Source organism: Sorex fumeus, unplaced genomic scaffold (assembly GCF_029834395.1).
Source record: "Sorex fumeus unplaced genomic scaffold, SorFum_2.1 ptg000033l, whole genome shotgun sequence".
Taxonomy (NCBI): Eukaryota; Metazoa; Chordata; class Mammalia; order Eulipotyphla; family Soricidae; genus Sorex; species Sorex fumeus.
The window spans coordinates 35,027,619-35,045,109 of NW_026606090.1; the positions used below are offsets into that span (position 1 = coordinate 35,027,619).

The 17,491-nt window shown below is 50.6% G+C and overlaps 1 protein-coding gene across 2 annotated transcripts in view; it reads left to right on the forward strand.

Annotated features, from left to right (window-relative positions):
- AFF3 (ALF transcription elongation factor 3) overlaps positions 1 to 17,491 on the forward strand; it is a 601,777-nt gene that overhangs the window by 558,984 nt on the left and 25,302 nt on the right. For both annotated transcript variants that reach the window (XM_056116650.1, XM_056116651.1), the window contains exons 13-16: positions 6,048 to 7,001; positions 9,314 to 9,438; positions 14,478 to 14,679; positions 16,375 to 16,496. In XM_056116650.1, the coding sequence (XP_055972625.1) occupies positions 6,048 to 7,001; positions 9,314 to 9,438; positions 14,478 to 14,679; positions 16,375 to 16,496 (1,403 nt within the window). The remainder of the gene's footprint in view (positions 1 to 6,047; positions 7,002 to 9,313; positions 9,439 to 14,477; positions 14,680 to 16,374; positions 16,497 to 17,491) is intronic.

Genomic DNA, 17,491 nt, shown 5'->3' on the forward strand with positions numbered 1-17,491 from the left:
GGGAAGATTATCAGGAGTAGACCAGCAGTGAGGTCTAAACAGATTTTATTTGGAGGCTTTGAGGAAGGGGAAAGGGAGAGAAAGGGAGAGAGAATAACATGTTCAAGAATGTGGGCTCCTCCAAAGACAGAGACAGTCCCAGTATAAAGATGCGAGATGTGGGTGACACAAGTGCTCGGATCCTCTATCTTGACCTCCAGAAGATTCCATGAGGCAAAACTTCCCTGACTGGGAATGACCTCTGGGTCAGACATCCCAAAGGGGCGGCCCAGGTACCAACCAGACAGGCAGCTGATGACTGAGACATGTGGCTACCACATGGACAGAAGCTTAAGGGGTGAGACAGACTGGATGCCTACCTCTGAGTTTGTCACAGCTCAGAGGACCAAGGGCTCTCAACATTAATAAAACACCCTTCACTGTTTATCTTTGTGCAAAGAGAAAGAAAAATTAGCATCAACCTACAAATAATAATGAAACCTTTTGTAATTCTGATGAGTATCCATGGAAAAGATTTAGTTGTCTCATATAAAAATGTTATAACTTACCAATAAAAACCATTGCAATTTCTGCTTTAAAGGAGAAAATTAAATAGTAATTCAGAGCATGAGGACTCTTGGGAGAGGGCTGAGAGCAAACTTCTCAAATCTGTGGATCAGAACATGTACACTTTGATTTGTAAGGAGAGAATGAAATAGAGCTGGGGGTGGGGACAGATAGTCCAGCCTGTCAGGTGCTTATCTTGCACACAGCTCACCCAGGTTCTACATCCCCCCAAAGCCCCGGATGGTCCCTTGAACCCACCAGGAATAAACTCTGAGTGCAGAGCCAGGAATTGCCCTGAGTATAATCAGTGTGACCCCAAAACAAAAATTTCATTAATGTGGGTCTGCGGTGATAGTCTGGCAGGGAGGGCACTTGCCTTGCATGCAGCCAACCTGGGTTCGATCCCCGGCATCTCATATGGCCCCTTAAGTCCCATCAGGAGTGATTCCTGAATGTGGAGCCAGGAGTAATCCCTGAGCACCAGCAGGTGTGGCCCCAAAACCAAACAAACAAACAAAAAGAAAATGAATCAGATACAAAGCTTCCTCGTAAGTCCACAAAAGTTTGGCATCACCCTGGTTTGTAGGATTTAATTTTTGGTCAGGAGATCTCACCCAGTGGTGCTGAGGGGAACATTGAGGTGCCAGCTCTCACACTCCCGGGTCCCACCCAGCCCTCTTACAAGCCCCCCCCCCCCCCGAGTAATTTTTTATCTTCAACCCTCTGGTGAAGCAGCACCCAAATTTCCAAATAGTTCCTTGAAACCACCCCTTTCTGCACCTGAAGCAGGGGGGTGAGACAGGCCACTGGTCCCACGCACACCTGAAGCCATCAGCTCTGGCCTCTGCTCTAGGCGTCCCCTAGGCCCTCCTTCCAGGGTCCCCTCCTGAGCACAGGGGAATGCAGGGAAGTCTTCTTGCCCCCACCACCCTCATTCCCCTTCAGCTCTTATCTGCTCTGTAGCAGGGACTCTCTGTTCCTGTCACAATTAGCTGGCTCTCCTGTCTGTCTCTTCTTACCACGGGACGCACTCCTGCCCCCATCTGTCTCTGACTATTTCTCTACGTAAAAATGGTTTTACAACATTAAGGACTAAAACCATGGCTAATGTAACTCTGACTCTTCCCCAAAGAGGTTCCCATTTTCTACAGAACTGAAATTCTAGCAGGAATTATTTGGGGGGAAAAAGAAGACTTAAAATAAAATAGAAATGTGAAATGGACTTCTTCAAATCTGGCTTGATGGTATAATTCATTGAATATTTAGAAATAACAGAATAAGAATACTTAGAAATAGCAATATTGAGAAATAACAGGGTTTTGGTATGGTTGCCCTGCCAGCAGGTGGTGTCTACAAAGACTCCTGCTGACCACACCCTCCCCCATCCCCACCCCAGCACAGTGAGGAGAGCGCTCCCCTGGCCTGCAGCTGACCTGGCTTTAGTCCCTGACACCATATATGGTACAGAGCCAGGAGTAGCAGTAAGCCTGAGTACAGCCAGATGTGACCACCTTCCCACGCCACACACACACAGACACACACACACACACACACACACACACACACACACGAGGGAGGGAGGGAAAGAAAACTTCCATGTAGCCGGTCTCTCCTCTGGAGGGCTTTTGGATTTTCTTGTGGGACATGTGTGTCCTGATGCCCAGAAGGGACGTGCAGTTATCATGTTATAAAGTGCAGTTTCTTTCTAAATGTCACAGATGTAACCACGAAGACTCCAGCTAACTGAGAGAAGGTAGATGGCTTTCTTTCTTCCTGTACTCTCAGAAACCTCTAACAGAGGAGAGGGGACAGCCTGCAGGTTTCAGTGGCCAGGGAGAGTTTTCAATTCCTTGCCCTTGGGGATGCAGAAGTACCTTCGAAGCATCAGCCCACAGCTTCCCTCTCCCCGCTGGGAAGGGCTACACTGGCAGAACAGAAGTAAAATTTCATTTTGCATTTTGTTTCAAGATTGAACAATCCCCTTCATTGAGTTCTGGGGTGAGACTCTTAGCAATGGCTCGTAGCTTTATCCTGTGCAGGGTCTCTGGTTTGCTTGGGCTGGCCCGGTCTCCTTGGGGAGCATTGATGCCGTTTCCTGGCACCTCTGGCCATGCGGGTCTCCGTTGCCACACACCTCACCTTCCCCGGAGCAGGCAGAACCATGTCATGGCCCACACTTGCCTACCTGCAGCATCACCAGAGATTTTTAAGGCATTCCTTAGGGTGGTCCAGTGTCCCCACCTCCTTCCCCTGCTCTCTGGGCTCAGCTCAGTTTGGTCTGAACTATCTTCAAGGTGTTGATGATTGGAAGCAGCTCAGTTACCTCAGTTGTTCCAGGACCAGCACCCAATCTGCCGGCTCACCAAAGAGCCAGTGTGAATGTCAGTTCCATCACCGTATGGCCTGAGGGTTGCATTCTTGCATTCTTGTCCTTGGCCTGATTGTCTCCAAACCTCACCTTCTTTCCTGGTGGCTCGTCTTTTGTGCCAAGCCACACAGGAAGAAAGAGCTCTTCCATTCACCCTCACACACACACAGAGCAGCATCTAGAGCAGTTATAGGAATAAGTGAACAGTAATAAGCCTGCATGCCGTGAGGAACAAGAGTCTGGCCACATCCTTTTTTTTTTCTCTCTTTGGGTAACACACAGCGTTGCGCAGGGGTTACTCCTGGCTCATGCACTCAGAAATTACTTCTGGAATTGCTCAGGGGACCATATGGGATGCTGGGAATCGAACCCAGGTCAGCCGCATGCAAGGCAAACTCCCTACCCACTGTGCTATCGCTCCAGCCCTCTGGCCACATCCTTGAGGTGTGCCTTGATAAAATAGCTTGGACCCATTTCTTCAGTCCAGAGCACCGTCCAGTCCTAAATTTTGCTTACGTACGTTCTAGTTTCCCTGGGGCGTTCCCCACACTTATCTGACCGAGGGAAACTTCTTTATGCAATCTTTGAAGTAAAAGCACAGTGTGGGAAACGTCACATTAACTAGTTGCTTTAGTTGATGAAAATGAACAGCACTGTGATGCTCACTCCCTGCCCCCTTCACACCCTGAGCACCCTGTGAACAGTGCATGGCCAGGAGCTCTGCAGAAGGAGCAGGAGCTCAAATACATGCGGGAAGATTAGTCGGGGGGAGATCTATGACAGAAAAGGTAAAGTCGCAAGTGAGCAGACAAACATGGACAGGAATGCTGGTCCAAGAGCAGGAAGGACCACAGCCAGCACTGCCCAGGCACAGGGGCCTAGCCCTGCTGTCTTCTCTTCCTCTGTCAGATAATGCTCTGCTCTTTGACCTGCCCTGACCACAGCTGCCTCACCCTCCCCACCCCAGAATGGCGTCCCAACTGCCTCATACTGCCCCCCCCAGAATGGCACCCCTCAGCCCATCTGTTGCTGTGAAGAAGAAAGGAGACAATTGAAGTGATCACTCTTGTTTGTTGCTTTGTTAGGGAAAGTTCTGTTAGCAAACTGTCTCCCATACTGTTACGGATTCAGGTGGGCTGGGGACCCCATGCACCTCCGCCTGAGAGAAGCATTTAGCTTATAGAAGACGCAGGATGTTCACAGGTGTAACAGATCATCAGAGCACTGCAGAGCCAGGGAGAGGACGGGGGTTAAGGGTCTTGCATTCTTTGCAACTTGCCAGGCTGTGGTCCTCAGCACTGCGTGTTCTTCAGTGAGCATAGAGCCAGGAGCAGCTCTGAGTCCCAGCTGTGGCCTGTCTCCCCAAAATACAAAATACAGTTGAAGATAACAGAGAACATCGGGTATAATTTAGAGCAGGGCGGGAGCACCTGAATCTGGGTCAGGCCCATGGCAGGACAGCCTGTTTGCTTCCCAGCAGCTGCCCAGGGCCTGTCTCCCTGCACTTTGTGATCTGGGAATGATGTTACCAATATCCAAATGTTCCTTGGCAGAACAAAGGTTCCTGGCCTTCGTGTAGTGTCAATGGTCTTCTCCAAAAGTCTCATCCAATTCTCTCATTTTATTTATTATGATTTCAAATCTTACATTCAAGTCTTTTTTTAGTATCGAATCACTGTGAGATACAGTTACAAGCTTTCATGTTTGAGTTTCACGATGATTGAACACCCATCCCTCCACCAGTGCACAGTGAACACAGGGTCGAGCCAGGGTGCACAGCCTGTCCTGCCTCACAGCTGGTGCATGCATTCCCCAAGCTGTGCCCTGTGACATTCTGGCACATCCCTGCCTGAGGCTCACGTGGCAACAGAAGGACCACAGGACAGGAAAGGCAGAGTGAGCACTTAGAGACACTTGCTGTGTTATTGCGCTTGCAGTCTGCCTGCCACACCCTCACACTGCGTCCCCTCTCCAGAGCCCCCTGCACTGTGACTCACACAGAAAAGGGGAAAGTGCTCTGTCACTCAGGGCCTCCGAACTGTTCTCCCACTGACTTTGTAAAGCTTTGTCTTGCTGCCTTTGTTTGGGGCCACGCGTGGCTCTTGCATGGGTGGCAGGTGGCGGGTGCCTGCCCAAACCTTTACGCTGCCAGCCCTTCCGCAGTTTCCTGAGGTGGAACCTCATGCAGGTGCCTTTGTACGATGATCATTTCGAGTGGCACTTTAAGGACTGGGGAGGGCACTCAAAGGGCTGGAGAACTCAGTTTGGTCCGGCACTACTTGGTCCCCCTGAGAACCACCCCCCAGAATCTCTGAGGACCAGTCTGCAGACTTGGTGGTGAGGCCGTGAGCAGCAGCAACCAACCCGGCTGTGTTACACAGTCCAAAGCACTTGGGCATGGAGGTGCTCGTGAAACGGGTGTTACCCCTTTAGTGAGAAATTTCATTTGGGGGCCAAACCCAGCCAGTGGCTTCCTGGGGACCAAGGGACCATCTGGGATGCAGTGGGTGAAACTCCCTTGGGCCAGGCAAGGCCAGCACCTTCCCCACTAGACTGTCCCTCCGACCTCATCTATTTGTAACCACATTGGCTTCTAGGCCCTGCGCCAGCCGTAAGTGTCATGGGTGCAGAAGGGGCCGCAATCCTGGCACCCGTCATGCCGGCAGAGAGCTCCCACCCACTGGCCTTTGTGTGTTCCTAGCCCTAGAGTGGATCAGGATCGGTGTAGTCTTTTTTTTTTTTTTTAATTGAATCCCCCTGAGATAGTTACAAACCCTCGCGTTTGAGTTCAGTCATACAATGATGAAACCCAGTCCCTCCACCAGTGCACATTTCCCACCACCTGTGTCCCCAGTATCCCTTCAGCCCCCCCAACCCCTGCCTCTGTGGCAGACAATTTTCCTCTTTCTCTCTACTTTGGGGCATCGTGGTTTGCAGTACAGATACCGAGAGGCCATCATGTTTGACTGAGCGTGTAATCTCGTGTTTCTTTTTCTGAATTTTGGCTCAGGGAGGTCCCGCCTGGCTGTGTGCTGGGGTTCTTCCTCCCGAAGGCACTGCAGGGCTGGGACCCCGGGGGCCGGGCAGGGGCCGTATCATCTCAAAATGTCCTGTCGCCTCACTCTGCTTTCAGGCCGAACCGGCGTCCTCCAACAAGTGGCAGCTGGACAAGTGGCTGAACAAGGTGACCCCGCACAAGCCGCCGGCGCCCGTCCCCGGGGATGCGCTGCCCGAGGGCGCGCCCTTCTACGCCAAGGAGCCAGAGTGCCCACCGGTGCCCGACGCCGCCGCCGCCAAGGGCCCCTGCAGGGACGAACAGCGGCCACGGACGGCCAGCAAGGCGCCGGGCAGCAAGGCGGGGCGGCAGAAGTCGCCGCCCGCCGCCCTGGCCGTGGCCGTGGCCGTGGCGCCCGCCGAGAGCGCGCCCGCCCCCGCGCGCAGGCCGCTGCCCAAGAAGCCCCCTCGGCGCGCCGAGCGTGCGGGGCCCGGGGACGGCCCCCCGTGCGCCCCCTGCGCGCGGCCCGACGAGCCCGACGAGCCCCCGCGGCCACGGCCAGGCGCGGGCAGCGGCCGCAGCGGCCACCGCAAGGAGCCGCGCCCCGCCGGGGCGGGCGACAAGCGGCGCACGCGGGGCCTGGGCCGGAGCGTGCCCAAGTCCAGGGAGTTCATCGAGACCGAGTCGTCGTCGTCGTCCTCCTCCTCCTCGTCCGACTCGGACGCCGAGTCGGAGCGGGACGAGTGCCCGCTGGCCAAGGCGCCCGCGCCCGACGCGCGGCCCAGGGAGGCGGCCCCGCGCGCGTCCGTGGGCTCCATCAGCGCCAGGTCGGCGGGCGACGCGGCCGAGCTCGAGGAGCAGTTCTACACGCTCGTGCCCTTCGGCCGCAACGAGCTGCTGTCCCCGCTCAAGGACAGCGAGGAGGGCCGCGCCCTCTGGGTCAAGATCGACCTGAGCCTGCTGGCCAGGGTCCCCGAGCCGGGCCTCCCGGCGCCCCGCGCGCCCAAGGACGCCGCCGACGGCGCGCCCCCCAGCCACCCCGCGGACCCGCCGCCCGACAAGGCGCTGCCCAAGTCCAAGAGGAAACGCAAGGTACGGCCGCGCCGGGCGCCGGGGCACGGGCAGCTGGCCAGCCGGCCAGGCCACGCTCGCTCGCGGCTGGCCCGGGAACGCCGTGCCACGTGCGCGCCGGGCGAGACGCTCCCTGCGGAAAGGCCGAAGCAGGATTCTGGCCGGCACGGTTCCTTGTCCTTCATTTGCTTTTGTCCAGGGCCCACAACTGCCTGCGCTCGGGGGACCGCATGGAGTGCTGGGGACCGAGCCCAGTCCCTGCCGCCCTCTGGCTCTCTCCCCGCTCTGACGGTTATATGTCACCTTGCCATTGTTGCAGAGGTACTTGTCACGCCTTAGAAGTGACCGCAGAGGCCAGATCTGCTGGAAGACTTTTTGAAGGCCCTGATAAGGAAGCCTGCCTTCCTTACCCTCACTGGGCCCTCGGGGATCACTCCTGGCCACGCTTCTTGGGCCATCCAGAGGAAAGCAGCAGGGGTCAAACCTGGTCAGCTGCAGACCAGGCAGACACCCTCCCCACTGTCTTAGGGTTCTGGCCCCCGCACTTCTTGGTTATCCAGCATTCATGGGTCTTTATTCCAACTTTGTTGTGGCCAGGTTCTGATGTCCTTGGTGCACTTTAATGCAGGTCATTGTTCCAGAATGATTCCCATGGAAGGTCATAGGGAGTGAAGGCCCAGCTCACTGACCTCATGCTCCGTGGGCAGGGATTGAGAAAGGCCATTCACTGAGAGGGACACAGGGCGGGCCTGGGAAGGAGAAAGGCTCTGCTATACTTCCCAAACCCTCACGAGTGGGAATTGAGCCCATTCCCCACCTCCACCCTCCATGCTAGCCAGTGAACAGAAGCCAGGTACAGCCCTCAAGTGTCTCCATGACCTGCAAACGTGGTGTGGAACTGCAACCACCTGGAGAGCACAGAGAGGCTGTAAAGAAGGAAGGTGGTTTCCATCCTTTGGGCATTGGCTGTTTCCATGTATTTCTTTATATCCTGAGTAGGAGTGAGATCACCGTCTCCTTCTCCCTCTGCCTCCTTCAGACAGTTTAACTCTGCAGTGCCAACAGCCTACTCTTAACCCATTCTCCTCCACACACTCTGCCCTCCTCATCACCTGTGTTCGATTTTTGTTAGACTGAATGAACCAGTTGACTATCTCAGGATTGACGAATAGGCTAGTGAAAAATCAGACAAATAATAAATTCATAGATATAGAAATTGGTTAAATATATAGCCAGTCACATAGCTGTAGAGACACACACATGGAGACTTACAGAAAGATGTAATTATCATGATGTCCTGTATTTAGATACTTTTATTATTCATGACCTTTAAGCTTTAATTTATGAACATTCATTTGTGCTCAGCCTGACACCAGAGCTCATGATTCTAGTGAGTCATCATTAAACCCACTTTCAAGGGAAGTGAGAGAACATTTTTATAGCACTCTTGACTCAGCGTCTGGGGTGCGAAGGCCATGGTGCTGGATGCTAGTGATGGAGCAGCAGAGACCTGGGTCCCCAGAGTGCAAAGCCTCACCTGGAGGAGCTGTCATTGGGGCCACGGTTCCATTAAGAGCACCTGGAAATAGAGAGAAAAGGTCAGAATCTTCCTCTCCTTAGGGAGAGGAAGCGCTGGTCTTGTGAAAAATCTGCCAAGAGCCCTGGCTATAATCGTGTCCCCTCTATCTTCAGAAGTGGCACCTTGTGTGCACATCTGCATCACAGCCTCACGCATCTCTAAGCTTAAGTTCACTCGTGGAGGCCAGAATCCAAAGCGCCATTTTATTAATAGGTACTTGGAGGATTCTAAGGTGTTCTGGGATGGCAATTGTTAATGAGAACTAAGAAATAATGAGAATCTCAAAACCTTGGCTTGAGATTCCTAAGTTATGAATTTCCAAAGAAGGTTCAAGTTCCTGACTGCCCTTAGCACATCATCCCTAGACCATGTGGCCATTCCACTTGATTCTGATACCGAGAAATACAGCGGGAGAGATGCTGGTACTGCCAAGTGAAGCTGGAAGAGGGGCACTTGGGAGGGCCAAACGGAAGGTCTGTTTTAGCAGAACAGTTTTCATTATCACAGTGTCCTTGCCCCATCTTGGTCCTGGTGTCCTGCTTTTCCTCCCCCTTACGAGTCCCTCGTTGTGCTCACAAATCTCATCCCTGTTGTTGGAGGGGCTGCCAGGACCCAGGCAGGGCAAGTGCTGCAGCCACATTGCTGAGTTGCTCTCCAGAGAAGCTGAAGTCTCTGTTCTGTACAAGTTGGTGGCAGGATCTCCTGAGTGTTCCTTGATGTCCAAGCTGACTGGTTTTCGCTTCTTTCCATGCAGTGTGACAACGAAGATGACTATAGGGAGGTCAAGAAGGCCCAGGGAGAGAAGGAGGGTGCTTCACGACTGACCACCTCTGCCAATAACAGCTTGTCTGCCAACCACTGCGCCATAAACATCAACAGGTATAAGTGTTTCCAGCAGGACCCGGTGTGCTGCAGTGGGTCCCCGGCCACAAAGACCAGGTGTAGAAAGGCGGGAAACCGCTGGCCTGCCCACTTAATTACAACTGCCAGTCCATGGACAGGCGTGAGCACAGGCGCTGGGCCACACATAACGGACTAAAGGACCTCACACTGGAGGGCTCGCTCTGGCTCCGAAGCTGCCATGCTGGGAGTTAGAGGGTCTCCCAAGGAGTGGTCTGGGGGCCACTACTGCTGATACTAGGCCCTCTGGGGTGTTGAAACCCTCCAGGGTCACACTGGCATCACGGGATCAGAGCAGGCCTTGCATGCACCCCGATCCTGGGCTGCCTCCCCGCCCCAACCAGGACCCACATACTGCTTTCTGTTTTCCAACCTAAGGCAAGTCCGCTAGGCCCTTGCCCCACACCGGGTGGCATGTAAATACTGCTGGACAACCTGGGTCTAGCCGTGTGGATTCAATTGTATGTGGGTTTTTCCCTGGCTTTGGTTTCCACATTCATGGATGTACCATGTCAATTCTCCAAGTAGAACCTGCAAGTATATCCCAGCTCTGTGTCAGCCCCCTGTTCCTCCAAGGTGTTCAAAGGTCAGTGGTACTTCTTTGCAATCGAAGACCATTTTGTAATTCTGCACTGGTGAACACTGTCAATGATAGACCTTTTCCTCTGAAAACTTAAGAGTTGGACTCTCTAAACATTACTATAATAGCCAATAAATCCATGGGAAACATTAAATGTATTCCCCAAATGAAAAAATGTAAAAGAGTGGGATCCTATTTAAAAACTCTCAAACGTGTGCTGTTCCACAGAATGTGGGTGTGCAAGGTTAAACGGCCACTCAGCCACTCCTCTAACAGGCTTCCAGCTGCACCCACGTTCACTGCATCCATCTGTGACAAATGGCTCTCAGGGCAAGGCAAGGTTCTGGATATTTATTAGAAGGGAGAAGCTCATCATCAGTCATCGACGTACTTTCCTTTTAGAAATACCACTTTTCCTCTGCTCAGAAACCACTTTCCTGCTGCAAACACTCCTCTCTTATAGGTACGATTTTTAAGGGCAGATTAATGTTTCAGCACAGCACATAAAAATGCAAACTGAAAGGTTAGGAAAAGATGTAAAGCTGTACTAAAACTCAAAGCATGAGAGCACATGCACAGCTCCCTGTGTATTTCACAGTCACCTTGAGGAGGGGACCACAAGGGCAGCCAGAGGCCTGTGTGGAGGGAGAGTGCCACAGTCCACAGGCTCTGCATGGTGAATGGCATTCCCACACGGTCGGGCAGGTCAGCGGGACCCCAGGGTTCAGATGGTTCTTAAATGTCTGGTAGAGATGCTTGATCAGACCTTCAAGAAACCTTCCAGCAGATCTGGCAACCGCGATAGTTTCTAAGGAGTGACAAATGTGTCTGCAACAGCAGTCATGTGACATAAAATCACCAGAGCCGGAGAGACAGAACAAAGGGAAGACACTTGCCATGCATGAGGCCAACCTGGGTTCAGCCCCCAGCATCCTGAATGGTCCCCTGAGCTTCACCAGGAATAATCCCTGAGCACCACCAAGTGCTTCCCAAAAAACAAAAATCATACAAATAAAAGTCCAGTGATTTTTAATGATGACATCATTGCTAGTCCTTCCAGAGCCAGTGCCACTGCCCCACTTCTCACCTCGTGTGCAGGAACTGCTCTGTTTCACTAAGATGTTAATGCAAGTAAAGATGTGATGTTTTCCTTGCAAACGCATAGGCCTCAGGATAGAAACCTTTCTGCTAGTCTTTATCTGACAGAGCCGTTCAGCTCCGAGTGTTTTTGTTCAGTAATGCCACGTGGGTGCTTCAGCTGGCTTTCTTGGAATTGCGGGCTCATCGCCCCCAGAACGGTGATTACTGCTGTCAGGTCATCAGTGTAGAAGGTACAGGGTGATGCCCATCTCAGACTGACCCTAAGACAGTCCCTTTGCTCAACTTTAAGTTATAAACTTAGAATGCTGAAGAAGAAATAACCAAATAGCCATCACAGTATTTTAGGTAATAGCTTAGTTTTTCATAAACAGAGGTTCCCAAATGTATTTGACCACCCCCACTGTTGAAGGAAAAAAATCACTAAGCATCTCTGCTTTAAATCTTCTTTAGAGGGCTAGAGAGACAGTTCAGTGGGTAGAGCATTTGCCTTGTACGTAGCCAACCCGTGTTCAATCCCTGGCCTCCTATGCGATCCCCCAAGTACTGCCAAGAGTGATCCCTGAGCACAGAACCAGGTGTAAGCCCTGAGCATCACTGGGTGTGGCTCCAAAACGAAACAAAACAAAACAAAAATCTTCTTTAGTGAAACCAACAGAACACACCTCCCAACTGCAGCCAAGGCTACTGCCTACCCCAGCAGCCCTAGCGACTGACCCTACCACTTTGGGCAACACTGCACGAACCTTTAAAAATCCTTTATCTTTTCACCAGAAGACACACCGTTACAGGGTTGCTCATAATTGGGTTTGTTATTCAATGTTCCAATACCTGCCCCTTCGCCAGTGTACATTTCCCACCACCAGTGTCCCCAGTTTCCCTCTCACACTTCCCACCCCCAAAAGACTGCCTGTAAGGCACTCTCTCCCCTTCGCCCCCTCTCTTTCCATCTCCCTCTCTCTCTTCCCATCTTCTTTTTTCTCTCCCCCTCCCCCCCTTCTCCTTCCCCCCCCCTTCTTTTGGGCATTATGGCTTGCAGTACAGGTACTGAAAGGTTATCTAACATGTCCCTTTACCTCCTTCAGGACTTAGTTCTTGCCCGGAATTATCATCTCCAGTAATCATTGCCATAAAGTTCCCTTCTCTGTCCTAAATTCCCTCTACCTCCCCCCGGCCCTCCACCCCTGCAACTTGTGGCAAGCTTCCAGCTGTGGATCAGGGACCAGTCCTCCCAGCCCTTGTTTCTACTATTCTTGGATATTAGTCTCACACTGTGGGGTTTTTTTTTATGTCCCACAACTGAGTGCAATCACTCCATGTCTGTAAAATCCTTTAGAGGGGCCAGAGAGATTGCACTGGGGTCACAGTGCTTGCCTTACAGGTAGTCAACCCAGGCTGACTCTGGTCACATATGGTCCTTCCTCCATACCCCTTCTCCAGCACCACCAGGATATATTCCCACACACAGAACCAGGGGTAAACACTGGCCCTGCCAATGTGACCCAAAAACAAACACCCCCCCCCCAAAATCACCTAGAAATCCAGGGAAATGGCTGAATGGGCAGAGCATCCGCCTCCCAGGCACAGCCCTGCCTTCGCCTTGCCTCCCCTCCCACATACCCCGTTGCCACCAGATACACACAGATGGCCCCCTGAGCGCCAGCAGACCTGGGATTTGCTCATGGCTAAGTACTGGACCACACACAGGTCAGCATCAAGCACAGCTGAGACTACTTTGTATAAAATACAACTTTTTTAATTACCAATCACCTGGCATATAAAATAGCTTTTTGCTAAATTTCAGCCAGTTCTGTTTAGATCATTCACACGGGTATCTACAATACCTTGTAATGTCATCTCATCTTCATGACATGAGCCGCTTTGAATTTACCCAAGGCCATTTCCAGAATACATATTCTTACTTCCAAGCTGTTACTCTTCACTTTTTTAAAATAATTTTTGATTGAATTAAAGAACCATGATGTACAAAGTTATTGGTAGTTGAGTTTTAGGCATAGACTATTTCAACACCAATCTCACCAGTGTCGGTGTCACCCACCGGAGTTCCCAGATCTCCTCCCCACCCCTTCCTGTCCCCTTGACAGACACATTACAAAGCACCAGTGGTGGCAGCTTAGATCTCATGTTCTCAGTGACACACTAGGCCTTTGGAGCCAGGAACTAGAAGTTTCTATCCTGTACCTTCCTTATGATAGAGATACAAAAGAAGGGAACAGATGGTGTCAAATGACTACAAGCATTTGATTGCAGAACTGAGATTGTGACAAGGAGGCTGGAGGGAGGGAGGAGGAAAAGGTGGGCTAGCAGAACCACGAGCTCAGTGGCGGGGGGTCCTGGGCACTTTGGTAGTGGTGAAGTAGTTCTGGACAAGAAAACATACACATTCACACTGTGGCAGCCCTGGTACCTGAACTACATTTTTTAAGAAAAGAACTGTAACTTTCTGATCTTTCCAGGGGTCAGTGTTTAATATGTCTACACTGTGACAAAAAGGACATTTTTAAGTGATTTTAATGGCTGTGTTCAGTGATAGTCAATACAAGTCATGGCCGCAGGAATAATAAAGCATTTATTAAGTGGATTTTTAATTATTAGTTGATCTCAGCATCCAGAATTAGCAGTGCTTGAGTTTATTCCAAGTTAATGTGTCTTACCCTAATTTTTTTCCAGAGAATATCGTTGCAGAAAGCCCTGACAATATAACGTACATTGTGAAGACTCAAGTATGAGTGATTCCTTCTGTGATGACTGTATTCAGGCATACACAGTTGTCTTGGAGATAAAATAAGGAACCTGATAATCAAAAAATATAACTTCCAAATGACAAGTTTGTTATTCAATGTGTATTTGGGTCAGTAATGAGTAAGAAACATAATGATTAAAAGTTGAAGTTCATGATCTGCAGCTGATCCTGTTAACCTGTACATAACAACGTGCCCAGGAGTGCTGTATTTCATATGATTGATTCCCATTACTTTCTGCCTTGGCTTATGAGAAAAACGTAATTCACTTGTTGTTATATTTTGGGATGCCCTGCGTGAAAAACTTTGGAAGTGAACATATGTTAGTCTTAGTCATTTAATTCAACATTAACTCCTAAATTACTATTCCTCTTGAAAGGCAAAGTCTAGGAACAGTGACAAGTTTGATGGTGTTTGCTATGGTCCTAATGTCAGAAAAAAAATTTTCCTGATATAATAATTTCCAACAAATGGCTTAAAACCAACAGGCTTTGAGTGGAAAGTTTGGGTCGGATATAAAACATTTACCTTTACCTGTCTGAACATGCGACATTCCGTTACTGTGTTTCCTGTTTCAGCCTGGCAATACCAATAAACAAAAATGACAAGATGCTGCGCTCACCCATCTCGCCCCTGTCTGATGCCTCCAAACACAAATACCCCAGCGAGGACCTGACTTCCTCCTGCAGACCCAATGGCACAGGGCTCTTCCCTGCTGCCACCACCACCAAGAAGCACAAGGCCGAGAGCCAGCTACAGCCTCACAGTGGAGACCTCACGGTGTGTCCATGCCTTGTTTCCCAGTCACGGTAGACAGTGGGGCTGATGGGCAGTGAGCTGCTCAGAGGGTCCGTGTATGTGCTTCACTCGTTCGCCCCCAAATCCAGTCCTTGGTACCGCATGGTCCTCTGAGCACTGCAGGGAGTTACTCGAAGAAAGAAAAAAGAAATTGCTCTGAGCAGCACAGCGCTCACATGCTCCCAAGCCCGCCTGGAGCCCTTGGTGCTGTTCTGGCAGAGTAGCGCACCCTGTCAGCTCTGCCCAGGGAGCAGCCGGCCAGTCACACTGGGTTACCCTCCCCACTTCCATGACCCTCTCAGGATGTGCCAGCATCCTCAGAAAGGGCTGAGAGGCGGGTCCAGCTCCTCTCGCCTCAAATCCTAACCACCATGAGACCTCAGCGAGGCCTGTGGCCTAAGTCTGCACCTGCTCCAACCTCTGTGCTAAGACTTAAATGGGACAGTATCATCTAGCGTCCTTATCTTAGCACCCATGCAAAATAATGTCACTAACACTGCAGATTCCTCTCTGCCGCCACCTCCAACAGCTGGTAGTTGTGGATTATGTACATTATACTATCCTATATTTTATACTATATATTATCATATATAATATATTATGTTAATATATAATATATAATAAATTATATATGCTATATGTTATACCATATGAATTATACTATATACAACATACATCTTCTTATAGATACATTGTTATTTCCAAATTGCCTCTACTGAGTTCTCTTATAACAAGAGTATGCACATAGAAACTGGTCCATATTCATTTTTTGTTTGATTTGGTATAGGGAGCACCCCATTGGTGCTCAAGCCTTACTCCTAGCTTTGTGATCAGGCATCACTCCTGGCTCTGCTTGAGGATTGACCCCTGGTCAAGCACATGCCAAGCAAGCATCTTAACTGCTGCAGTACCATTGCACCCCCACCCCAAAGTGAGTTCGTGTTTAAAGAGGCCTTGTATGCCCTCAATTTAGACTCATTCTGTGGTCGTCATCTTTAGCACACAGTGGGTGTTCTATAAGTATTTGTACCCCCAGGAAATGGGATTTCTTAATGAAATTAACTACCAGTTAATAGTCATCCTACATGAAGCACATCTAAAATTTTTTCTACCAACTTCCTTTGATTTTTTCCAGTTTTCACAGTTAGTAACAATCAGTACTTCTGTGATCTGAGTGTAAAGGATATAAGTTACAGGATGATTATAGCTCAGGGGTTCTGAATGCTGGTCTTCTGACTCACCTTCACCTAAAAGTTTTTGTAAATGCATTTCCAAGACCAAGTCAGACCTACTGAATCATAAACTCCGAACTGGAGCTCACTTTTGTGCTTGGATGTCTCATAAGTGTAGTGAGCGTGGAGAACCACTCTTGTCAGCGGACTGGGTCTGGTCCGGAGATGAGCTTGGCTGGGCCATGCTAGCTGGGTTCCCATCCATTTCCTCTGTTTCTGTACCTAAGAGCTTAGGATGGGGTAAAAATTCCCTCTGAAGGCCATCGATTTGAGAAGAATGTTTAGAACATGCACAATCCCTCCCTTGAGGCTTGGTGTGCAAGCCTTCCTCTCCCCTCACCCAGGCCCCCTGACTCCCATGCGGAACACAGGGCAGAAGCTGTTCTGGTGAATGGTCACTATGGCCAGGTGCTAACTCCGCTGACTGGTGTGTTGTGTTGTTTAGAAAGCTGCTCACAGCACTTCTGAGAACATTCTTCACAAGTCACGGCTGCAAGCAGAGCCCTGGTCTCCAGGCCCCAATGGCCACAGGGACTGCAAGAGGCAGAAACTCGTCTTCGATGACATGTAAGTATGCACGCTGTGTTTCTGGGGTGAGGTGCCAGGTAAAATGAAATCTCCACAGGTTCACAGTTCATGAGCCTCTCGCAACAGACTCTTACAGCCGCTTTCTGGGTTTTATTTATTTATTTTACTTTATTTAAACACTGTGGTTTACAGAGTTGTTCATAGTACAGATGTTATAGGCTTTTGATGTTCCAATGCTAATCCCACACCTGAGGGACTCCCCCCATCACTGTCACCCCCAACCTTACCCCCTCAGCAGGCACACATCATGTATTTGATATGCTTCTTACAACAAAATGGCTGAAAGATTCTCAGAAATACTTTAGTAAAAGAAAATATGTGCAATTTGTTAGATCTCAGCAGAGGGTTGTTGGCAAAGTCTGAGAATTTCCGGAGCCGCCTGTCGCTTCATTGCGCATTCTGCATTGTTGTTTTTGTTTGTGCGTTGAGTCGGCTTCTCTGTCGCTTTCCCATCTAATTGGGTGTGCTCCTGCTGCTGGCATTTCAGCACTGTGGAATTTGGGGGTGCCCAGAAACTCCAGGGTCTGTAGAACGGGAACGAATCTATGGAGATCCTTAGTGAAGTCGCTGGCACAGAGGCAGCAGTGGGGCACAGGTGTGGCTCCTGCAACTTGGGCAGGGCAGAGATTCCGAGGGGACCCTGTAGTTTCCAGCCAGGGGAGACCAGTATGTCGTAACTTTCCGCTGCTTAGCTTGCATCTCGCTGAGATTTTGTCCATCTGGGTTCTGAGAAGCAGGGCCAGGGGTGACTCAACGTGATGGTGAAAGGGGAGTGTAGAGGAGGCTTCGCCCCCGCTCTGAGGAATCCCAGAGTTCTCAGCGTCCCTGGCGTTTACAGCACTTGGCGTCTGTGCAGAGATGCTTAGTGAAGCCATGGAATCCGCTTGGTGGTGTGGCGTGGCCACAGCTTGGCATGTGGGTGAGGCAGCAAGGGCTTTGTCAGGGCACTCGGCTGACCCCAACCCCTCGCGTGG